This window comes from Sebastes umbrosus, chromosome 8 (assembly GCF_015220745.1).
Source record: "Sebastes umbrosus isolate fSebUmb1 chromosome 8, fSebUmb1.pri, whole genome shotgun sequence".
In the NCBI taxonomy this organism is placed as follows: domain Eukaryota; kingdom Metazoa; phylum Chordata; class Actinopteri; order Perciformes; family Sebastidae; genus Sebastes; species Sebastes umbrosus.
This window is the reverse complement of record NC_051276.1, coordinates 6,741,513-6,766,882: the sequence shown is the minus strand read 5'-3', so window position 1 is coordinate 6,766,882 and position 25,370 is coordinate 6,741,513. Positions and strand designations below refer to the sequence as shown.

The 25,370-nt window shown below is 39.8% G+C and overlaps 1 protein-coding gene across 4 annotated transcripts in view; it reads right to left on the bottom strand.

Annotated features, from left to right (window-relative positions):
- The window catches only part of LOC119492521 (dmX-like protein 1), a 69,665-nt gene extending 58,522 nt beyond the window's left edge, over positions 1-11,143 (bottom strand). For 2 of the 4 annotated variants that reach the window (XM_037777011.1, XM_037777013.1), the window contains exons 1-8: positions 10,713-11,143; positions 8,350-8,589; positions 6,047-6,172; positions 2,626-2,703; positions 2,096-2,174; positions 1,755-1,899; positions 712-778; positions 242-426 (exon numbers count right to left, since the gene is read on the bottom strand). In XM_037777011.1, the coding sequence (XP_037632939.1) occupies positions 242-426; positions 712-778; positions 1,755-1,899; positions 2,096-2,174; positions 2,626-2,703; positions 6,047-6,172; positions 8,350-8,436 (767 nt within the window). In that variant the 5' untranslated portion in view covers positions 8,437-8,589; positions 10,713-11,143. Of the gene's footprint in view, positions 1-241; positions 427-711; positions 779-1,754; positions 1,900-2,095; positions 2,175-2,625; positions 2,704-6,046; positions 6,173-8,349; positions 8,590-10,712 lie in introns of those variants that run through there. The other 2 variants (XM_037777014.1, XM_037777012.1) reach the window with 2 other exon arrangements.
- Positions 11,144-25,370: the final 14,227 nt, after the last annotated feature.

Below are 25,370 nucleotides of genomic sequence, written 5' to 3'. Positions count from 1 at the left end.
TCCTTCATTTACATTCAGCCCACGAAATACTGTATAATGCGCAGCTAAATAAACAGAAAAAGACATACTGCTCGTCTACCCAATAAAACAGGCTTATGCGATTATCGTGCAATTGTTAACTTGTGCTTTTCTTATTGTGCTCAGTTGTGTCAGCTTAGGTCAAAATGAATCAATTGAGAAAATAAATGAATCATGACTGCAGAGAAGGGGCTGTGAAAGGCTGCACTGGCAGTGTCCATACCGTGGCATGTACTTGCTGGTCTTCCTCCAAGAGAAGCCGGTAACAGAACGGGGATGGGCCAGGTAGACAAAGGAGAAGGCCAGCTCTCCCTGGATACCGACACCAGGCTCCAGAGGCGTGAAGAGTCTGGAAACACCCGACTTCCACTTACTGGTGCTGTACCAGACCTTTACTAGGCAGTCATCCTGAAGAGGAGAAACAAACAGGGATATAATTGATACCAAGTTGTAAGCCTTAACTTAACGCCAAAAGACAAACGCCAGTACGCCATAACTGATCAGTTATTAACAATTACACTTGGGCTTACAGTGTTTGGCTATATCAATATGAATAGACAATGTAAACATGACTTGTACACACATTTGCATCCAAATCTGTAGAATACTATATACTACTATAACACTGCTTCGCTATAATTGTTGTGCATACGACATTAAAGAACTTGAAATCCTGGTAAAAGCTTGACATACCTGTCCAGCAGTAGCAAAGAATTCCCCATCAGGAGAGAACTTCATTAAACTGACTGGAGAAGCTGTCCTTCAGACAAAAAAAGAAAATTACAGTATTTTCAACACTCAATACTACATAAGTCTGTTTTTTCCAGATATAAAATACATGTCATACTAGCTTGTCGCGAAGGAGGTTAAACAATGCTCCAGACTTGTGCTAAATTTTGCAGAGAAAGGTCATGGTTATTTTCAAAGGGGTCCCTTGACCCCTGACATCAATATATGTGATTGAAAATGGGTTCTATGGGTATCCACGAGTCTCCCCTTTACAGACATGCCCACTTTATGATGATCACATGCAGTTTGGGGCAGTCATAGTCAAGTCAGCACACTGACACACTGACAGCTGTTGTTGCCTGTTGGGCTGCAGTTTGCCATGTTATGATTTGAACAAATTTGTTTATGCTAAATGCAGTACCTGTGAGGGTTTCTGGACAATATTGGTCATTGTTTTGTGTTGTTAATTGATTTCCAATAATAAATATATACATACATTTGCATAAAGCAGCATATTTACCCTCTCCCATGTTGATAAGAGTATTAAATACTTGACAAATCTCCCTTAAAAAGTTAAATTTTTGAACAGGTAAAAAATGTGCCATTAATCGCGATTAACAATGGACAACCATGCGATTAATCGGGATTAAATATTTTAAATGATTGACAGCCCTAATAGAAAGCAATGGCTACGGTTTACAACAGAATACAATAAGTTAAAATTAATTCATTACAAAAACAAGAAAATTCTAAATTAGATGTAATGTAATATTGGAATATCAAAAAATATTACAGCTGTTTTTTACAAAATTGTCTATTTAGCACATAACTAAGAATAGTGCTTAGAACGTAACAAATGATCCACTTTGAGTACATTTTGGGAAAAACAACATTCCTGTTAAAAAAATGATTTCCTTTAAAAAAAAAAGAAAAGGAAAGCAATAAAATTCCTATCTTAATGAGGTAGATGGCATCATGTGCATAGTTTTTTTTTTTTTTTTTCTTACTTGCTCTGCCAAATGCACCTCCAGGCAGAATGACAGTCTCTTATGGTCATTTCTGTCTGCGTTCCAACTTCTTCAGCTTCATCTTTCACTCCATCAGCATTAGACCACAACTGGAGGCTACTAGAGCCTGTTAAGAGAGTGCTGCCTGGATACACAAAAGCACATTCACTCTGTCAGATGTGACAGACATGTTTTCTATCATATCATTTGTAAAAAAAAAAGAAGAAAAAACCCATGAAGAAATATACTGAAAGAGAGATGTATATACTGGAATTATAGTACCAACCCAACACTTTTCTTGAAGACATAATTGTGTATTTAAGTATTTTCAATCAAAGTACCTGTGGGGTGCCAGGCCAGGTTCCGTACCACCGACTTTAATACAAATTGACCAGTCTTCTGCCATTGGCAGTTCAACTTCTGTACCAAAACGACAAACAAATAAAGACATTCAAAAAATTGGACAGGTTATGAAAAAAAAAATATTCTACATTATATCAATAGTTACAACTGTAACAAGAAACCAAAAGTGAAGCTGATTTCTTGCGAGCCACATGCGATCAGGCCACATGGACAGAGATACCACGGAACTTCTGCAATGAAAGCGGTACTGGGTTGTGTTTAATCTTTCCATTCCTTATGACTATTCTTTGACTTCTCTAACAACAGAAGACTGTTCAACACTGACGTGTGCATGTTTGAAATATCAGTTCTTCCCTGGTGACTTTCTGATGGGTTTTGGAGGAACAACATTATGCCCTATTTCAAATATCAAGAGAGCGTCGACAGAAAGAGAAAGGTCTCGTTTTTCAGGATGATCTGAATGCATGCATGACTAGACTGTGACTGGAAGATAATGTAGGCAACTCACAGTCAGCGATGAGTCTTTTTGATCTGGGTGCTGGATGGGCTCAAAGACACACACAATGCTTCCATAGGAAGCTGCAATCTGTCAGCAGAAAAAAAGGAAAAGGCAGCATGTTAAATATTAAGACATGTTTTCATATTATATTCCAATTCCATTCCTAAAACTTATCAAATTATTGTTGTAAGATACAACATTTCATTGCAAAATGATCAACTGTATGTTTATGTGATAGACTTTATATTTTTTAAATACTGCCAACTCATATTTTTGATGATTTAGTGGTGAGTGAAGATCCTTATTCAAGATCCTAATTGGGAGCAATCAAAACAAATCTATAGCTTACTTTATAAATATAATATATAACCATGACATGTCTCAACAGTAAATGAGCATGATACCTGGAAAACAAGCCAAATATACCTTGAGGATATAACAACCCAGTGTTAAGTCAACATTGACTTGTCTGCCGTATGCACACCTCCCATTCATGCATTGCTCGGGGCTCCAAACTCAAGGACTCTCCATGGGAGCCACAGTCACAATGTTAAACAGAATGAATGGGTGAAATTTCTGTGGCAGTGAACACAAATAACAAGCCTAATAAGGTCCAGGTCTTGGATAATACTAGCTGTGTCTCTATTGGGGTAAATAATATGCCGACTGTCACAGAATGAATACTGTGAAGGAGTCACACACTCACTAGTGCAAATGTGCATGTATTAATCGACACAGACATACACACACACACATAAGCCATCACTTGCACAAAGCACAGTCTCATAAAATCTTTTGAGACAGACAATGGCTTATGGCAGGATGATACATAAGGAAATGATATCTCTTTTTAGGACACAGTTCACATTCAATCAAATTACAGTGGAGAGCAAAATGTAACACGCCTACGCTGTAAAAGAACTAACGATGTACTTTAGCTCTAGTCCAGGAAATAAAGTAGTTAAGTCAACATAGTTCTGTTATGTTGGTTATAATGATGACTAATCTTTAGTCTGATTTTCATAAAACCCCAAATGACATTTTGCAATCATATTATGCTGCAAGAATATTGTAACATCTTAAAGCTCCAGTAAACCGGTTTTAACTTAACCAAGAGCAGCCTGCTGTTTTAGCTAATAGTAATAATAATAATAATAATAATAATAATAATAATAATGGGTGCAGTTTTTAATGATTTAATGCCACTGCTTTCTGAAGTTGGTGGAGGTTGCTACCTGTCCTGTCCCCATAGTGTTGCTCTGCATGCATTTGTTTTGATGCTTTGACCTGATGCAAGCCGTTGATAACAACAAATAGGCATTCAAATTGTGAAGTAGTCTAACACGGAGTTCATACAATCTAATAATCTTTAAAAGGGTTTCTCTTAATGGCATTAAGCAATGCAAAGTTCAACCCGGTATAACACAAATATTCTAATGTTTGCTCTAATTTTGGTAATGTGTAAAAATAATTTAGTATTCTTTAATTGTAACTAATTACACCTTCAATATAATCATTTTGGAAAACACAGGTTTCATTGCAGTGGGTCATTAATGCATCTGAAGTGTCACCGCACAGTGTGAGCGCAGGGGATGTGTGCTCAACAATGCTGTGTAAACTAATATTGCAAATATCACAGCGTGGAGAGGGGCAGTGAGGTGGAACTGGCAAGCACACCAACTGAGCACGCTTAAACAGATGCTAGACCATGCTGGAGGCATGTGAGGTTACTTCAGGCCCAACTGAATTGGATTAAACATCATATGACATGAGGGGAGTGGTGGAAGACTGGGTGAGCGATTTTTTCTTTCATTTTAATTAAATCAGGTCTGTCTGCTGTTTTAACAAGAGTTCCACCATCCCCAATCAAATAATAAAAACCTAATTACAGTGATGCGCTGGCAATGACAACTTTGATTGCATCATTGTTACTCGAAACGTGAATACTGTGACTGTAGTAATAATGCAGGATGGGTGGCTTTGGCTTCCATTTAACAAGAAAAATAAAAAACAGCAGAGTATGGTGAGTATGTGGTTTAGACTTTCTCCTTGTAATCTCTGCCACTGATATAAAACAATAAAAGTTAGATGGTGTTACTATTATAAACAAACCCTGCAGAGATTTAGCGCACACATTGAACAGATTCAGATCTGACCATTTGCAGCTTTGCAGTTAGATTTTATGGCATCACTCTTTGGGGGAAAGGTCCAAAACTCCAGCGAACTACTCAAAGAACCCAAACCAGCTCGAGTTGGGACTAAAAGCGGGTAAACTTGAATCAGCAAGTGTTCTCGGCCAAGTTTTTTAGTGTTCACATCTCAGTTTTTTAGCTTTAGCTTACGATTTTCATTTTTTACACCTTTTTTTGCAATTGGGACTAACCCCAACACCACTTTCCTTCACAGACTCTACCTGAAAATCCACCAAGACAAGTTCTACATTTAGAATGTTCCTGTAGCAAACTCTCAATTCTCTTGATGTCTCTCTGTGCTACAGATGGACTCGGAACAATGTTCAATAAGAAACATCAGAAAGACCAGATCTGTCCCAGATATAAATTACAAACACATCACAACAGATCTTTTGTTTGTGGCAACACACAACCCATTTGGGGCCATTAAAGGGATTATCAGTGGCATTAAATCAGTGAATGTGCCTGCTGTACTGCTACTTGCTTTACTGGGTGATATTTTCTCACTTGGGAGTTGATGACACAAAGCTCAAGTTCATTAAAACAGACTTTGATGTTGCCAACAAATCCTCCTCCCTGAAAACACAAGCCGCAAACACTTAATAAGAGAGCTTGCCACTAATGTGCCTTGCAAAACAGTCATGATTAATCTAGTTTATAACAGAATCTAAGAACAACAGAGTCTTGGACATTTTAGCAACCTTTGGGCAGGATTCATTAGATACATATGATTCCCCTGACACTCTGAGCTTGCCTACCACTCATTCCACCAACCCCAATTGTGTGGTCATTAAAATAAACTGTACGCCATGGTGCTGTGCAAAAACGCCTTTCTTTTTTACTTATTCCCCATTTTGCAGTTTGATCTCTGTCAAATCAATGGATGGCATTAAGGGTGGGGCATGAATTATATTATTGTATTATATGCACATCCTTCATTGTTTGCATGTGGTGGCAACATTTTCTGTTGCAAATCCTTTATCTTCCATTGATCTACAATACAATATTGACCTCCAATTAAAAAAAAAAATATTATTATTATTTTCATTAGAATATGCCTTCCCAGTGATTACCGACACATTATGACACAATACATCCAATTAACATTTAAAAAAAGAAACATTCATTTAAACTGAAATGTTTGTGCTCAACAAAAAATGGTGTAATTTCTGTAACTTCCTGATTTGCACATCAGCCTGAGGACACAACATGACAGAACACCACTCCATTACTCTTACCTGTCCACCCTGCCGTGAGCAGTCGACACAGCCGACCTGGATGTTGCCATGTTTGGCCCCTGGGATGATCTGCAGCCTCTCAAAGTCACTGCCCAAAATCACCACGTCACAACCTGACGCATAGGCCTATCATGAGACAAGGAGACAACGAGATGGGGAGAGAGAGATGAAGAGGACACTCAGATCCACCCAGAAAGAATTGCATGAAAGGGTCACTTGAGCGTCACTTGTCCTGGAGCCAGTGTCACAGCATCAAACATGCCACCATATGACAGCTCCGGAGCACAAGCAGATAAGATTAGAATTCAACGCTCTATTTCTGTGGTCCTCAGAAGGGGATCTTCACATGAGCTGTGATTCACTGTGACTCTGCCTCCTTCACAAGAGGACAGACACACAGAAATAGTTCTCCTATTGATCCACTCTCTGAATAGCATTGCAGTAGTATTTCACAGAGTTTGCTTTGAGATCAGAGTGCAAAAGCAGTCAGAGGTACAGAATGCCTTTGAATTTCAGACACAGTCCTAAAACTTTCAGTAAACAAGGACTTCCTGCAGTAGAAGGAAGTGCTTATGCACTATTAAGCACCATATAAACATAACACAATGACATAGGCTACATTCTAATGCATTTTTAAACTAGCGTTGATAAAATAAAGCATTTGATCAAGCTAACACATCCCTATCTGTTAGACAGAGGGATGTGTTTAGCTTGCTGCAGCACAAATTGCCCACTTGGGACAAATAATAAATTGACTTGACTTGATTTAACACATCAACACATAACATCAATTGCAACTTGGCAAATGCCTTGATCTAAAGTTCTGTTTTATATTATGGGTGAATATATTTTGAGCATAGGTAGCCTCCAGCCCTGGCTAGTTTAGTACCTTCCCTACCCAGTGAGTTATTCCTAGACCTGAGAGAAGTTGATAAAACTAATATTATGTTTTGTCTAAAGGATTTTCTGCATTGTTTTACAGTGGAGGTGTGCCACCTCGCCTGAAACAAAGACACCTTTCATAACAATTAAAAACACTTGTGAACACCTAGGGAAAAAAGAGTAGAGGCACTATTTCACACAGCCAAAGTGGGTATAGGTCAGGCTGTCATCTACTTAGCCAAGGCTTATCCCCAAACCAGGACCTTGATCATGTGGCAACATTTTGTGTTCGGCTGTTGGTGCTTTCATACAAAACTGAATCTGAACAAATCTAAACTTCTCAGAGAAAAAGAATATTGTGTGATGACCAAGCATAAAGAGGCACTGAAATTTCCATCAGCAAAAATTGTCAAATGAGCTCGATGTAAATTTTATCACTCATTTGTAACGCAGTTTTTAAGACAACAAAAAGACTCATTTTGGGCCAATACATTACACATATTACCAATGTAAATGTAAAATGTAATGTAAATGTGAATCCAATTTTATTGTCACACATTGTACCTAGCACAGCACACAGTGAAATTTAGCTACTGCATTTAACCCATCCTAGTCTATTAGGAGCAGCGGGCAGCTACTATACAGCTCCCAGGGAGCAGTTTTAGGGGGTCAGTGCCTTTCACAAGGGCACCTTGGCAGTGCCAGGAGGCGAACTGGGACCTCTCCAGCTACCAGGTCACACTCTGTACTTGGTCAGTGCAGGGAAACGGCGACCCTCCGGTTCCAAAGCCAATTCCCCACAGACTGAGCTACTGCCACCCAATGTTATTAAAAAATATTGATGCATCCAGTGCCACATACTGTACTGCACTTGATAAAGATGTGTGACAGTTTCCATTTTTAGGCCGTAATTTCTTTTGCTTATGTGGGGGCTATCGAGTCCAGGTTGTTTAGCATTTTAACCACTTAGCAGACTCGGTACAGTCTTATGAATGTGTTACTGTTTTAAAGGCGTAAAGCATATTAGTTGTGGTAGATTTGTCATTCAAAGATCATGGGCCTTTGTTGCACCTGTGCTTAACTCGTTACGTGTTCCTTGAAAGATAGAAGATCAGTACTTCAAGCTAGTATTGGAGGCTTAAACATATCTGACACGCAATCTTATTTCCTTATTGGCAAGGTAAGGAGTACGGACAACTTTGACTTCATTGTTAGTCCATGGGGTAACATTACCTTTAACAAAACCTTCTTGGCATCAGTGCTTTTTACATACTGTACGTTTGCTCTGCTTACTACATTTTACATACAAAACAACTCAATGAACATAAATCTGTTCTGACAAATCAGTTTGCCCAGCCCTTAAGAATCAGAGCTCCTAAATGGCTGGGAGGGAAATATTTCCAGAGCTGGAAATACCTTACCGTGAATGGCACATTGTTGACGCTCCCTACAGAGAAACAATTGTCTCCGGGGTTGACGGCCCCTGTGAGGACCTGATGGAGATTCATGACTCTTGTTTACAGTCCCCTTGTGTTCTTTCCTCCTCTCTCCTTTCTCACAACACCCTCCCACTCCAGGTGAGATTCATAGGAAACCATGGGAAGGATGTGTTCATCTTCGTCTGTCGCCTGTAATCTCACTTCAGTGTCTTTACGGGCTTGCTGTTAGAAAGAGAGAGGAGAGGAGGGGAGAGATAAAAACAGATGTAAACAAAGAATGTTTTGGTTCAGTGAGCGTAGAGCCTTGAGCATATTACTAACTCCTGATGTTCACAAGGATGAAAGTAAGATGATCTGCAAATTGTTTCTGTTGCACTATATTGTGCATACACAGCATCAAGTGATCTTAAACCTTTTCTTCACCAGTCCAAAACTGCATGAAATTTGTCTCACAATGGGACCTTTGCACGAAAACATACTGCTAGTATTGTGAGAAAACCAACTACAAATAAGCATTAGACCTCCAGTATTTTGACACAGACAGCTAAAAAAAATGCATATTGGCGTCAAAGCTCATTTGACCTATCTTAAAATCCATGCTACTTGGTGGTGTGTCAGCTGGTTATCATCGAGAGCTTTTTCACTGCAAAACAAGCGTGGTCAGCTTCATTACTGACAAACTGATTAGCATGCAAAGGAACTGGAATTGCCACGAGGTAGAAAACAGCAGGGTAAATATGGCGGAGGGTTTTCAGGGAGCCTACAAAATAAGACCTTGGACAAGCAAGGTGATGCTGTAGTTGCCGCTGACGTACAAGTCAGTGTCACATAATCTCTGGGGGGCAAGGATTTCTAGCAGTGTGGCATCAACTTCTGTGCACTGCCCAGGTGGAAAGTATTGTCATGTGTATTTAATAAAAAGGCAACTGTATGACCGTCATAGCAAGATAAATCTAGTTAAGCTATTATACATGGTTTTAGATTGACTCAGTAAGTGTTTGAAACTAGGAATGCACCAATACTGGATCAGATATCAAGCCGATATTGACTCAAATAGCTGGATTGGGTTTCGGTGACAATGGGGCCGATCTAGTCCTAAAGAGGTACTGAAGTGACAGAACTAGGTCGAGTTATTGGGTGGGTAACAATAGATAATACCAGCACTGACTTATGAAATGCCTGTGTGCTGCATGCACAGTATTTTACCTCTGTGTGCTGGCAGCAAAGCAAGTCCAATAGACATGAAAAGGCCATTATTAAAAGGTGCAGAGCAGGTGTCAGTGAGCCAAGTGGGTCACCATAGTGCAGGCCAGGTTAATCTCCTTTGTGCTGTGTTACAGTGTTTGTTAACTAAACTTTGTTGCAGGCCCAATTGAGGAAATTAACATGCACAGAATAAAAGAATCCATATAACGTGTGTAAAAGCTATACAGTATATCTCACTTTTTGTGCACAAGGCAAGGCAGCTTTATTTGTATAGCACATTTCAGCAACAGGGCAATTCAAAGTGCTTTACATAAACATTCAAGAACATTGCGACAAAAAAAGCTAGGATCGAAGCTAAAATAGAGTATAACACACAAGAGTAAAAGCTCTAGTGCAGTATAAAATCATTATCTGGTTTAATAAAAAGGCAGCAGCAAACAGGAAAGTTTTAAGCTTTGTTTTAAAAGAACTCAGAGTGGAGTTGGTCCTGCAGGTTTCTGGGAGCTTGTTCACAATATTTGGTGCATAAAAACTGAACGCTGCTTCTGCATGTTTAGTTGTGTCTCTGGGGGACACTAAGCAGACCTGATCCAGATGACCTGAGAGGTCTGGATGGTTCATAACCCATCAGAAGATCAGAAATGTATTTTGGCCCTAACCCATTTAGTGCTTAAACCAGCAGGAGTATTTTGAAATCATAACTTACTGGCATTTTTAATACCACGAATTAATATCTTTTCAGTAAGTGGGAAACAAGTCCTTGAATGTGAACGTTTGGTCTGCAACATGACTACAAAGTAGCATTAACGTGATGCTATTTAATAACTATAACTGAGGAACATGTGAGTAATGTTCTCTGTGCTGCTGCAGACTCACGTGATAACGTTACACACATAAAACACAGCTAATGACACCACAGCTGACTAACACTGTGTCACCCGTAAAGATCAAACACATAGCTGGTGAAGTGTCTCAATGATTTTAGGCAAACACTTCATACATTACAGTAGATAACGTTACCTTGTTTACTAGTGGTCGAATTATCATGACGCTAACTTAGCTGTCAAGTTTAGCTAGCCAGCTGCAGTTTACAACATAAACACGGTGACACCACCAGTGTTAGAGACAGCACTACTCACCTTGTGCTGCTGCTTTGTATCCTGCCCTGTAGACAAAACGATAACAGATATTCTGTCTTCAGGTGAGTGTAGCTCTCCAACGTTGTAAACGTCTCCTCAGTTAGCTAGCTGGCGTTAGCGCCTCTCTGTTAGCTCTCTCCTGAGCTACACAGCTAGCTGTAGGCCACTGAAGGTATCACATCTAGAGTCTGACAATCTCTGTTTCCACAAGACGAGGAGCTTTTTAATCACTTCTCAAAATGGTAACCACAAGAAGGAGCCAACCTCTCCCCAAGGTTAGCAAACACAAAGCTTCCAAGGAGGAAGCTTTTCCTTATGTTGCAGATGTGTCATGATTATGACTGTTTCGCTGCAATGCATCATGGTCCTTGTAGTTCCGTTTTGACAGCACCGCGGGATCAGCGTAGCATATAGTGATGGGAATTCCAGCTCTTTTTAGTGAGCCAGATCATTTGGCTCAGCTCACCAAGAAGAGCCGGCTCTTTCGGCTCCCCAACGGCTCTTCGTTTTACCACTTCTACCTTTTATAATTCAGCCAAATTTAGCGCTGTTTTGGCAAATGATTAGTATGTGTGCACATATATCACTTAAATTATTCGATATAATTATACTAAACCTTATAATTTCCAGAATATCAAAATTTTACATGCTGCTTCGTTTCAGACTGTCACTCATTTTGTCTGCTATTCGCGCACCGCACTCCTCTCTCTTTCTCTTCTCCTCTCCCTCCTGCTCTGTACCTGTAGACCGCCAGCGTGCCGCGCATCCCCGCCCCTCCCTGCTTGATGGTATGATCCTTGTCTGTTATCACCTGAATGGTCGCATGGACGTCAATAACACAACATTCAGTCACAGTCAGTGCACAGAGTGCCCATGGCGCGGAGAAGATCATCCTATCATTCTGCCTTGAATTAATAAAATAAATAAAAAAAATCGGCTCTCGGACGGGAGTCGGCTCTTATCGTTCACTTAAAAGAGCTGGCTCTTTGGGCCGGCTCGTTCGTGACAGGCACATCACTACATAGCATACACCTGCCTACAGTAAAAAACAACATAGAGAGGTCCCCATGCTTTTTGTTATTATTGTCACGTTTTGCAATGTCCATAGAAGATTGTGGTTAAACCGGCTCGTAGTGAACACCTCCCCAGGTGTGGTTGCATTGAACTTTGCTCACAGTAGCCTATATGTGAATGAACCTTGCTCAAATAAATATTAATGTCACAATGTAGAGAAATATAAATGATAAGAGTACTTTAACAGTACCCCTAAAGTGGGGAAAGTAGCTTTTACTTTAGCAACTTATAATATAATAGATTTGCAAAATGCAACCATCATTTAACCCAACCACGGTTGTTAAAATGAGCCACCAGCGTCTGTGAACTAAACAAACTCAGATCTGCATAATCTGATAAAACCATGATAAAATAGTTGTACTCAGGTGCACCTGTAACCACACCCAAAAGTGAGGTCTTAGGTCATGGTGAACTGGCACTTCTGCATCACCACAGTCAGATGAGAAGTCAAAGTAGGCCTATATCAATGTGACTAGTATTGCACCACAAACTAAACAAAAAGCTTCACTTTAATTGCTGCAATCATGGTGTGTGACACACTGTTTGAATGTGTATGATTGTTGGCTTGATTGTAGAATAATGTGTCTGTTTAGTGTCCTATACACATATTGAAGTGTTGTTTTTTTATGTGCCGTCACGTGTCCTGTGTATGTGTCAATATGTACTTTGTCATGCTCTCTTGTTGAGGGACAACAAATATTGGTCACTGCGGGACCAAGGCCACTAAATTATCATTTTCAACTTCTATCTTTCTAGTGTATTATTATTATTATTATTATTATTATTATTATTATCTTATTATTATTATTATATTCCACAATCTTTTGTCATCAGATATAAATTGAATCTAAATGTATCTTTTATTCCCTATTCTTGTCTGAAATGAGGTGGGAGGTGTATGAAGTCATTGCATTACGCCTAAATAACCACAGGGTGTCACTCTTGCTCAACACACTGGACTCCAGTTTACTTTGACCAGTTCAAATGGTTGAACTGGACTAGCTATACTGCTCTTATGATCTGATGTTGACTTTTTTTTGTTTAGTTTTAATTTAGTTTTTCAGTAATCCTAAACATATTTCTCTTTTCCCTACACATAAGCATGTATACATATGTCACATTATTACTATTTTGGTCAAAAATAACATGGTAAATGGTTATTTAGTTGACTGAAAGGTGGCTCTAAGTCTTGTAAATATGATGAAACTCCTTCATTGCATTATGACATTTATTGAACCCAGAATAATCACAGCACAAGATGTAATCTTATATATACTCTATATAATATTTAACCTGCAGCTCACTTCTTAATTTTCTACTTGTACATATTTCCGCACATTCTGCCCAAGCTCCACTTTAATTGGCGAAACACTGTTGAATGGGGAAACAAAATGAGGATGGGGGACGGGGGGGGGGGTTGGAGGCTTCAAACTCAATTAAAGCATGTGGAGATAAATGGGACAGACAGTCTCCATGAATAATTAAAAAGGGCTGACATGTCAGTGACATTAGGGAAGGTTGGCGACATTTATCGTCATGGCAGTTGGATGGTGGTGATGATGAAACTGTTGACTTCCCAGTGAGGAAGTAGGTCACAGCATTATTAAAAGATGTAGCTTTATTACTGTGCTAAATATTACATTTTCAGTTTGACACACCCACACACACATACTCGGCCACTGTATCGCTGCATGTTCAATTTATGTGCATTAGATGTAAAAAATGGACATAATATTCTTGCACACAGGCTTGTGCACACACACACACACACACACACACACACTATCCATCCTGGTGTAATAACATCACCCTATCTCTTTTACCATCTCAGTTTTCTACCAGTGGGTTTGACTTTGAACAACATCCGCAGAGAAAATAAAAGAGAATTCTTTCATAGAAAAAAAACTCTAGTCCACGGTGTATAAAAGATGATGTTGTTCAGTGTGATATTGAATTCTCTGAGTTTGTGTAAGAGTGCCTCTTTGCCAGCAACAGTTTCTTTTTAGTGCAGACACCCAAAAAAGAAAGAAGAAAAAAACATTCGGTTGTACTCTCTCCCATCTGAAATTGGAAATAACTGTGATAAAGTTTAGTTCAGGTTAGTTATGTGTTAAAGAACCCTCCTGTGTCAAAACATTGTCTAAATGACGAGAGATGCTGAAACCAAAATACTGACTAAATGTATTGCGTTGTATAAAGAGTTTTCAGTTATAGTGAGCATGTACTGTCAGCCTATTTCAGTGGTAGGGGCAGAGAGCTAAAAGTTAGAAGAGGTCCTAAAAATATCATCTCTGTGCATGGTCCAAGATATATTTAACAGCATCCCTCAAAACCTACAAGACTGTTCTGGAGAAAATAGGCCATGTAACGTTTGTTCACGGACTTCATCTTAGACTTTACCTCCAATATATTTTATATCTAACATCGATACATATCTATGATAGCTGATGTCTATCAACAGTAGTAAAAACGAATAATTTTATAGTTCATACACTTTGTTTTTGCTACTGTATTTCATGATGCTAACACTGCTCCATTTGCAGACAAAAGACACGATACTCACCAACCAATTAAATCCCCTCAAGTGCAACTTTTGTCTTTATTTTTCTTTTATTACAACCTCCTTTTCTCATCAATTTATTTGCTACTCTTGTGACTATTTTTGTCTCAATACAATGTGTGTATTTAGTACCTTTTATTTTGTGTATTGTAGATGCTCATAATGTATAGTATATATATACATATATATACATATATACATATATACATATGTATATATGTATGTATATATATCTATATATACATATATAGATATATATTTATTTATTTAAAAAAAAAGATGCTCATCCACAACTGTATGCATCCGTTCGTGTTCATGCATCTGTTATCTTCTTTTATCTCTTTAAAAAGTGCTTCTTGATTTGGGGTGTGCAAATTGGTTATATTTTGATCTAATTGAAGGAATAAAATAATATAAACTAGAAAAATAGAAAGAACATATTTTTTTACATTGTAAATGTACTGTAAGACACAAGAGGGCAGTATTGATGCATACAAAAAACCTTAGGCGGTGGTGAGGCTGTCTTACCTGTCAAAGCGCTGCAATTTAACCTCAAGACCAAACACACACTTGGCTGCTGCACAATCCTATTGTTACCAGAAATAGGCACATTGCAAATGCAAAACACAGGCTGGTAAAAAAAAAAAAATACCCCAAACCACTGGCCTGCTCAGTTTTAACAATCATGTAGAATTTTCAAATTATACCAACATAAATCTTGATTATCAAGTTTGCGTCTCGCTCCAGATAACATGAACTGAGCCCCAGCTGCTCTGGAAGGTTGATTCAGTCCCTCCTAATGCATAATCCACCAGTTTATATTTCCCCTTGAAATGTGAGTTTACTCTTTGAAGTGTTTTGCGGTATTATTATACTGTGGTTTGACGAGTAATAATGTTGATGTCTTGTATGAGCTGTAATTACTGGATCTGGAGGTAGGAGGGCGATGCCAAAATGGGCTTGAAGTTTCAGTGTGGCCGTACTTTGATGTTTTGAGGGGGGGGTCGAGGCAGCTTTCCAACAGGAGAAAATACCCACAAGTTGCTGAACTTTGTCTGACAGACAGAGACATGAGTAACTAACCATAATGAAGCATAATGGTAAATAAAGCAACTGTTCTTTTGAAGAGACTAGCCGTTTAACATTTGGCTTTGGTAATCACAAAATGATAAATACTCTCATCTCAGGGTAATTATGAGTATCCATTAAGCACTCATCAAATGATAAGCTGTCATTTTGGTATATACGTGTTGAACTGCACCGAGAGGGATAATGGGCTTTGTTTGCTCACAGTAAACCGAACCAGCTGCACCGCACTGCATGATAATATTGTTTTTGTTGGTGCCATCTCTGGCAGACTTTCTGTGTTTGTAATCCACCGGCTCTTCCTCCTCTGCACTATAATTTCAACACTGTCCCACATTTCTGCGTAATGCAGTGACCCGAGTGAAAGTATCCTTGGCTGTGAATGTTGTTGAGTCAACTGGAGGTATGTCTATGTGTGTTTTTGGCTGTCAGCACGTGTGAAAGCCTGCGTACATCAGCGCATTTACCCATCTGTGCGAGCGTGCGCGCGGACGTGTGTGCGTCACTGCATGAGGTGTCTATGAGTGTATCTCCTGTGTTTGTGCTGCTCTTCAGCCTCATCCTGCAGAGGTGACTGTGAAACGATGGGAACAGACATTAGAGTCAGAGGAAGAGGGGTTAGCAGGCAGGCGGGCCGCAGGATATCCCATCACATTAAGACTGCTGCTGCGCCCACTTCCCTCAGCTCTTCCCAGGAAGAGGTCAGCAGAGGTCAAGCAGACTCCTCCCTCTGTCATTATCCCTCCATCACCTGCCGTCCTCTCTGTGCTGACAGCAGAACTTTCTCTTCTGTCTCTTCAACCTTTACTCTTGGAAGCAGCTTTAGCTTTTTATGAGCGCCCACCCCTTTTCTTTTTCCTCTTCTCTAACTCTGCCTTTATGATTCTCACATCTTTTTTCTCTCCATCTGTTCCCCAGTTCTCGTTCCTTTCATAGCCTTTTATTTGTCTCTTTTTTTGCTCTTTTGAAAGCCCTACATCACTCTCAATTTCCCTCTGTCATGTTCTCTCACAGATTCAGGGAACTCAGGGGTCCCTCTTTCTGAGATCTTTTGTTGAGTCTGCAGCTGATCTCTAGATTGCAACAGAGATACTATACACCCACTGCTGCTTTCACAGATTGAACCAAATTCTGTCAGAGGAGGATCTCTGGTGAGTTTTTAGCAAGGGAGGAGAGGACTGGCTGTGTATTGTGAGCCTGAGAGTGCAGCCTAATGTGTGTCAAAAATACAGCTAAAATCTGGGGCAAGTGGTAATGCAATATAGATGTTATGTCATCATGAATATTTTATGATACACAACAATGTACCGTAATAGAATAATGTATGGGAATTGGCTAAACTGAGCAACAGAGGTGATAATTTGATGCTTTTCTTTATATTCGGTGTCATGCAAATTTAAAGTGAAATCTCTCGGCCATCTCAGCAAAGCACGACAGCTGCCTGGAAACAGAGCAAACTTCATACACGTTTTAAACAGCACGTCAATGTTTTAGCAAAAACGTATCCCACTCAAAACTGGAAGTTAGTGATTTGCATCTTACTTATGAGATTTTAAGTTCACAAAGTTGTGCACAACCTCATACCACCTTGTTTTGAGCACCAAGCTGCTCCGTGGTTCACTTGTGTTTGAGCTGAATTTGTCTAGATGTGTTTTGACTTTGAGGTCTCTTCATCACTGGATGCTTTGGCATCATTCTTTGTCTGGATGCCTCCTCCTGTCTGAGGAAATGCGGAGTTAACTTGCTTAATGAGGAGACAAGAATATTTTTCCATGATTTAAAGAGAGATCACAGAGCAGACGTCCAGAATACATCCTCTCAGACAACACACATCTGATAACAAATCAGATGCGGTGTAGAGACGACAGATGAAAAACACTTTCCACAGGAATTTCTATCTCCTGTCAAAAGAAACTAGACTCGCCTGTAAGTCATGTCCAAATTCAGTACACAAGTTTGTATCACCTTCACTTAAATGATCCATAATTTAGGGGAATATCATATTGCATATTGCAACATAAGAATCTCAAGAATCGCATCATAAACACCGAACTGTCCATATTTTCTACAACATCAAATTATCTGTTCGTAGTGAAATGGGCAATCAAGCGTTTAGTGTCTGTGACAGATTGTTGAGTTACGGCTGTTGAATATACCTGTAATGGCTCTCGTTGGGCCATTATCCTCCATGATATCTGGTTATTATGCCTCTCTGATTTATACTGCTCCTGTCGACCCTCACCCACGGTGACCTACATTCACTTTCATCTCACCCATCAATCATTTAGCAGTTCAAAGCAAAGGTCTGTCTGTGGGGGAACGCAGAGAGCTTGATCATAATGGCATTAATTCTCCAATGACACCGTAAAAAAAGCGCCCAATATTATGTATCTAAAGGTGCTGTCACTGTGACACTGTGGATGAAACGGAATATGATACATCAAGAGGTGATAAACGGGAAGCAGACTGTTTTGACGATTGTCTTCAATGAGCGGAGTTAGCAAGCTGTTATCAGGGCGTGCAGTAAATGCAAATACTGTGGTTCTTCAAGGTCAAAGTCCAATTTAAACAAATCCTTCTCCCTCCTGTAACAGACCTTTCCTCCATGCACCCCCAAACAGCCACAGTCAACCACTGTGTAGAGATAACGCAACAGAAACAACCCTTGCAGACTCCAAATTAAAAAAAAAGAAAGACTGTAGTCAATAGTGATGACAGAATATGTAGCTGACTGAAGTTCGGTGGCATTAAAACAGCATCATATTTACACACAGCAAGGGACAGAGACAGAAGAGACAGACGGACAGACAGGCAGACAGATTGGGAGTGAAACGGAAAGACAGAGAAACGTCCTGGACTGAAAAATAGATGAGCACCATGGGTGTGTAAGCAGAGGCCAGATGACTTATTCAGTAGGGACTGTGTGTACGTCATTAAATCAGCTACTATAACCACATCCAGCCGCCCAGGTGAAGCTAAAGCTGGAGCTCAGGGAGACAATTGAGACACTGAGGTTGAATCTGGATCTGGATTTGGATCTGGATCAGCGGACTGGGATGAAGATGGGAATAGTAATATGCAATGTCAGGGGAACATCTGCTTCCACTTTGTATGCCATTGTAGTTCTCCCGAGCTATACTGTGCTCTGCGGCATCATTTCCTCATAGAATCAATTCCACTCAACACCTGATATGCACCCGTAGGTGCAACAAGGTAAGGGAAGGTACACTGTACTTGCACAGTGTGTACACAAATAGCTTGCTTGCTCGTGTAGCCAGAGCAAGGAGACAAAGGTCAGCTCAATGTTTCCTGCAAAAATGTGTGAGAGAATGTAAAAACTGGGCAAACTTTGAGATTGTGACTGGGCTGTGGTTGGTTGTGAGAGGAGAGCCTTAAGGAGCAGGGCCAAGAAGGTCAGTTAAGAAAGGTTATTTAACACATAAATTATCAACATACAAAGCAATAGAACACATCCTGATAGCATGCAATTTTACATTATATATGACATTAGAATGCCAACATGTCTCGCGGGGCTTCTATGAAAAAGTCCTGCTAATCCATGCATGTTATTTTTACAGGTTTGGGATACATTTGGAAAAACAGGCAATTTATGCCTCACATTTTGTTAAAGTTTCTTTTGGTGCATCAGCTCCCCTTCATATCAAGTAATGGGGGAAAAAGAGAACACAGGCCCAGACTCTTGAGAAAACAGAGTCAAAATCAGGATATTTCATCATTGCAAGGGATACGCCAGTGTTTAAGCACCGTACAGGTAATTCTGTGTTGTCAACACCTCCTACTGGGAAGCAAATTACAAATGGACCCCATCAGGAGGGATCGAGCTGGCAGGCACGAGGAGTCACAGGTGGGTTTTCAAAAGGGTTTTATTTACCCAAAAATGAAACAATTTACAAAATATGCAATGATGTTCTGGGCCCATGGAAGGGGTAAAATAAACAGAACTAAACTCAGCCTATAATAACTTAAACTGAACAGACTAAACTGACCACAAAGGGGAACTTATCTAATGGCTGATCAGACCATTTCGGAAACAAAGGGGTAACTCAAACTAACAGTACCAGCTAAACTACCATCAAATCAAAAGATGACCAATAGTTTATTGGTATAAATATTACAACAATTGACCAAAACAAAATCACCCAAAATCTTTAAAATAGAAATCTGTTATTTCCTTGTTTTTTTTAAGGGAGTTCTGCTGATACAGACACCAGCTCAGAGCGGGACTGTGCAGCTGGCAAGAGATTCATGAGCTGCTTCAATCTTCTTTTCAACTTCACTTGTTGACTCCATTCTTCTGGTTATCACTACAGTTTATTTTTTGACAGCAGCAAAGTTATAACTGCCTGCTCCCGCGGGATCTCAATCCTAATGGCGTCCTCTAGAGCAGAGTGCTGCACACACACACACAGCCGCGCGGTTGCACATCGACGCAACTCAAGGCTCGTCATTCTTAAAGTATCGGTACTAATAAAACGGGGTATCGTACCGTTTTTAACGGCAGGGTATTGCGATACCTTTCTAGTATCGGTATACCGTGCAACACTAAACCCGAACCGTCTCGCAAGAGTTTCCCAAGTCTCGGGTTCCCATCTAGACACGACCCTGCTTTAGGAGGTGCCTCTTTTGCACTGACCTGACAAGATGTCCCTCCAGCAGCAACCAGCACCGGCACTCTCAGCACTGTAACACAAAGACATACAATTTAGAATGACTTAAGGAAAATGTATCTAAAGACAAACTGAAGTGTGACTGAAGAAGTTGTGCACGCTACAAATAGAAACCAATATACTCCCAACAATACTAAAACTATGAGTATGAGATGTATGAAACAAAAGCTATGTGTGATCATTTATCTGTTTGCTGATGTAGGTGCAGTGTGCATAAGGTCAAAAGGTCAAACTCGAGGAGAAAATGAAAACTATTTCAAAAAGTAGAAGAGGGGTTGCAACATTTAAATCAGATGACAATTCAAGACATCAAAATAATAATATCTGAGCATGGAGATTCAATCTTTTATCAATGATAAAATATTCTAAACTTGAGGCTCAGGTGTGTATGACATGCCCCCATGTACGACTACTTGTAATCACTCGACTGAAGTTCCTTACTTATGTCAAGTGATGACCCCTCAGTAGGGCTATCCTTGACCAAAGAAATTCTTAGTCGACTAACACTCTTACGATTTTGTTGCCTAATCGATTAGTTGATTTAATCCACAAAGAATCGCGCAAAAGCACCACTTTAAATCTGTGTTTACCAGAGCTGTGCTCATAAGTTTCTTGGAAAGAAGTCATTCAGCATGAAAAAAGCATAAAAAAATGATTAATCGACTGAAGAAATCTTAGTTGACTAAGACCAAAAAGACCGATTAGTCGACTAATAGACTAAGATGGGGAGGCCCTACGCGTCAGCAAGGTCCATCCGCTGAAAATGTGAATGCGATCAAAATTTCTGGAAAAAAGTGAACCTTGAGTTTAGAATATTTTGCCGCAGATAAATAAAAAGAAAGCCAGAGATATTGCCGTTTGTTTATGCAATGACCCAGTTTGTTTACCCGAACCTTTGGTGAAATTCCCTCCTCAATCTACAGCCCCATATGCTACTGACGCCGAAAACCTCTTTCTCTCTCTTTTTCAGACCTCATCAGCAGCTTGACGTCCATTTGTGAGGTAGATGAGGGAAGGGGGAGGACACAGGCTCATGTTCACAAGCACTCTGCCCCCCCACACCGACACACACACACACACACACACACACACACACACACACACACACACACACACTGAGTCCCATCTGAGATTCTTAAGACTATGCTCTCTAACTGTCACTCCTAGTTACAGACCTATCATGCAGAAATGCTGACTTATTCATGGCTTTCATGCAAACCTGGATGCACAGAGGAAACTGAAGCTGGCCGGGGTGCCGCCCAGCAGGCTGTTGTGTGTGTGTGTGTATGTGTGTGTGTGGTCTGTCTTACAGTACTGTGCTCACTGTACCTTACTCAGCCATGCTTTACATCATTTTACCATTACAGGTCAGACACACACACACATATTCAGTATATACCGTATATGCTGACGTAGATGCCTCCGGCTTACACTCAGAGCCAATTTCTACTCAGGCTAATAATATTTTTGGCAACTGTTGACTACATATTTACAGCATAGAAATACAGTTTTAGCAGTGAGTAAGAGAGAATATATTTCATCCCTGTATTATGTCATCATATTTTCATATTACTGCATATTCACTGATAGTAGCAGAGAGCATGGCCTCCAGATAAAGGTACCTCTGCTGGTTTAGAAATGCCAACTAGACAGTCAGATAAAGCAGGACGCTGTCGGCCAATATGCAAAAACATAGCAGCATAAAACTACTGCAGCAAGTTAACTATAACTAATGATAATAAAATATCATTATATTGCTAAATGAACATTCACACACACGTCAAGGGTTGCCCATACTTGTCCATGAGGTGAAAATAGTGATGCGTATGTTTATGTGGCTTTATGAAACTTTGGCAGCAAATATCTCTGAATAAGAAATCAGTTATTCAAAACCTTTTGCTGCCAGCAGCAGTGAAAGAGTAGAAAAAAAAAAGATTCAGTCAACTAGAATTTTCTTGGAGACCAATTAAAATGGTGTGAAAGTGTTACTTGCCAGTTGGATGGTGCTAAAAAAAAGTGAATGCTCTTCCTGTGACACTGGTGATTCTTAGTTCCTGTGATTCTTACTATTGTCTATTAATTATCATAATATATAACCATCGAAACTGTGTGTGTATTTGTATCACATATATATCATGTGTGTGTGTGTGTGTGTGTGTGTGGGTGGGTGAGGGATCTTTACAACATTGCATTCATAACTAGGGCATCTGACTGTCACTCTCTACACTGCTTTCTTATGATATATTCGAAGCTTACAACTGCAAGTACTGTATACATGCATTTGTGTGTGGTAATCTGAGTCAATGTGCACACATACATTCATATGAGTGCATGCAGGAGTGACATCTCCCTGCTTGAGATAACTAATGATCATTATTCAGCAGCTCAGAGGCAACAGTATCTCGATTTCTTCTGTTTTTTTTTAATGTAAATTTATGTAGAAACTGACACTCCATCATGCAAGATCTATTGAATATTGCTCTTTAGTAACCCAAACACGTAGGTTAACAATGTACTCATGCACACTGGAAATACACAGATAAATATACAAAATATCGGCCAACAAATTCTTAGTTAAGTGCATTTTCTTTTTTGCAATTTTAGTCGATAGCAAGACTTGGAACACCAGTATGAATTATGCAGACAGATGTGGATGGTGTCCACTATTGTACATATACTATATTATATATAACTGGGTGTCTGCTATATCTATTACTGGTGTTATGATAGTTTCTGATTTGGCTTTAGTTGCTGTGATACAATAGTTATTTTCAAATTGTGGACCATGTGCTAATTGATTCTTTTTTTTTGCTGTTTAAACACCTATGGATTCATATTGTATACTTTCTAGAGTTTAGTTTGTATATTAGTTCAGTTTTGATATTGTTTGATGAACCTCTGCTGCAAAAAGACTCAAGGGTTTTGGAGTGAAAAATGTGTAGTGGCAACAGCTAAATTATTTCCCTCTATTAAGCCTAAGTGCCTAAAATACAGCTGGGACACCTGTGCAGACCGTTGAGCAAAATGTGTAACTGTGGGGAACACTTAATTTTCCTATGCTCTGTGCAGGTTGTACAATTATTCATTTAAACTTTTCTAGAGTCCATATTTTTACATATTTGTTCATACAAACATTTGTTTATTCTGATGAAAAACTGTGTAAGTGTACAACAGGAACGCTATAAGTTATTTATACTGTAATTTTATTCATTTTTACTTCCTATAATATTTTGCATTGACTTGGGGAGCTTTGGTAATATACAACAAACAGCACATTTACATAGCAATTTCTCTAAAATATCTTCAATATACAGTAGGGCACTTTTTATAAAAAATTACATTTGTGTCCAGAGAAAGTGAATAACTGGACTTACTGTATTCATGATATGTACCTCATTAATCCCCATGGGTTAAATATCACTTCATACTTCATAACTACTAAGAAGTCTGTGCTTGTACAGTAGTTGAGCATTTTTCTTGTGTGAAAATAGTGTTTTTGAATATTTGAGCTTTCTGAATATCAGCTATTTCTCTGAAAATATATATTTTTCCTCCAAAGCAGTCTTTTGTAGCCTACTTTGTGACATATTGTCTCAGCAGACTGTCCAGCTGTGTAATATCATTACAGACTCTTCGGTTGATTAACTGGCCTGCTGCCATTCACAGTGAGTCACTCATAGTTTTTTTTTCCAGGTAACTTTTAGAAATGCACATAAAAGATTATATCAAAGAGTTCCCTTCTGTAAAAAAGGCAGTAACTTAAAGGGACTATATGTAAGAATCAGAAATTGCTTGTTAACAATGACACCTGTGGCCGTTAAGTCAACGAAAGTCACCGTCCTGTTGCTCACACTCGCGCTTGTGCTGGCTCTACATAGACATGAACGATCATCGATCAACACAGTGAGGCGACACACGTCAGCTAAAACCACAATATCATTCTATTTTTCGCCCGCATAGCAGTAATGTTAGCTGGCCAGGCAAAGCTCTCTCAATGAATCAATGCTGATACTGTGTTTCCTGCTTCAGCCTTCCGACCGCGGTCAGAAGGAACACGGGAGACACCGGAGTTTTGGTCAGAGACGATAACGTTACTCGCTCCGGAGCCCTGTCTATTCACTCAGCAGCAGGAAACGACACGGGAAATCTCTGTTGGTCTGGAGGAGTTGCAGCATTCATTTCTGCACAAACGTCCACTGTACATTCACTAGATATTCGCAAAGCTAAACTTACTCTTCTGCAGTGTGTAGTGTGCGCGCTTGAACATGAGGTGGAGCGAGCTGAGCGAGTGAGAACGAGCGCGGTGTGTGAGTGAAGGCAAGCAGGCAGGCAGCGGAGCAGACACAGCATCAACTCCGGCCCTGGAGACCATAGGTATGGTCTCCCCTGTGTCCTCTGGCTGCGGTCGGGGGGGCTGGAGCAGGATTAGTTGACACTGTTTGGCAGGACGGGCTTCACTAGCATGTGCACACGCAAGTGCGCATGGGACACCGACCCGCAAAGTTTTATAAGAGTGTGAGCGTAAGAAGTTACAAACAGTTCCTTTAAAGGTGCTACAGTAAATGCGAGATTGGGAGCATTTCTATTGCCTCTGCACGGCTCAGCTAACGGTGCTAACTAGAGCTGCAACGATTAAAAAATTAGTTGTCAACTATTAAATTAATCTACAACTATTTTGATAATGAATTAATCAGTGGCTGCATGGTGGTGCAGTGGTTAGCACTGTTGCCTCACAGCTAGGGGGTTGCAGATTCAAATCCGGCTTGGGGCTCTTCTGTGTGGAGTTTGCATGTTCTCCCTGGGTTGGCGTGGGTTTTCTCTGGGTTCTCCGGTTTCCTCCCACAGTCCAAAGACATGCAGGTTAGGTTAATTGTTGACTCTAAATTGCCCGTAGATGTGAATGGTTGTCTGTCTCTATGTACTGTCTGTGATAGTCTGGTGACCTGTCCAGGGTGTACCCTGCCAGCATGTCAACTGGGATTGGCTCCAGCACCCCCACGACCCCGAATGGGATAAGCGGTTAGGGATAATGGATGGATGGAATTAATCAGTTTGAGTAATTAAAAAAAAAAAAAGAAGGAAAAATACTCTGATTCCAGCTTCTCAAATGTGAATATTTTCTGGTTTCTTTACTCCTCTATGACAGTAAACTGATTATCTTTGAGTTGTGGACAAAACAAGACATTTGAGGACATCATCTTTGGGAAACATTGATCGACATTTTTCACCATTTTCTGACATTTTATAGAC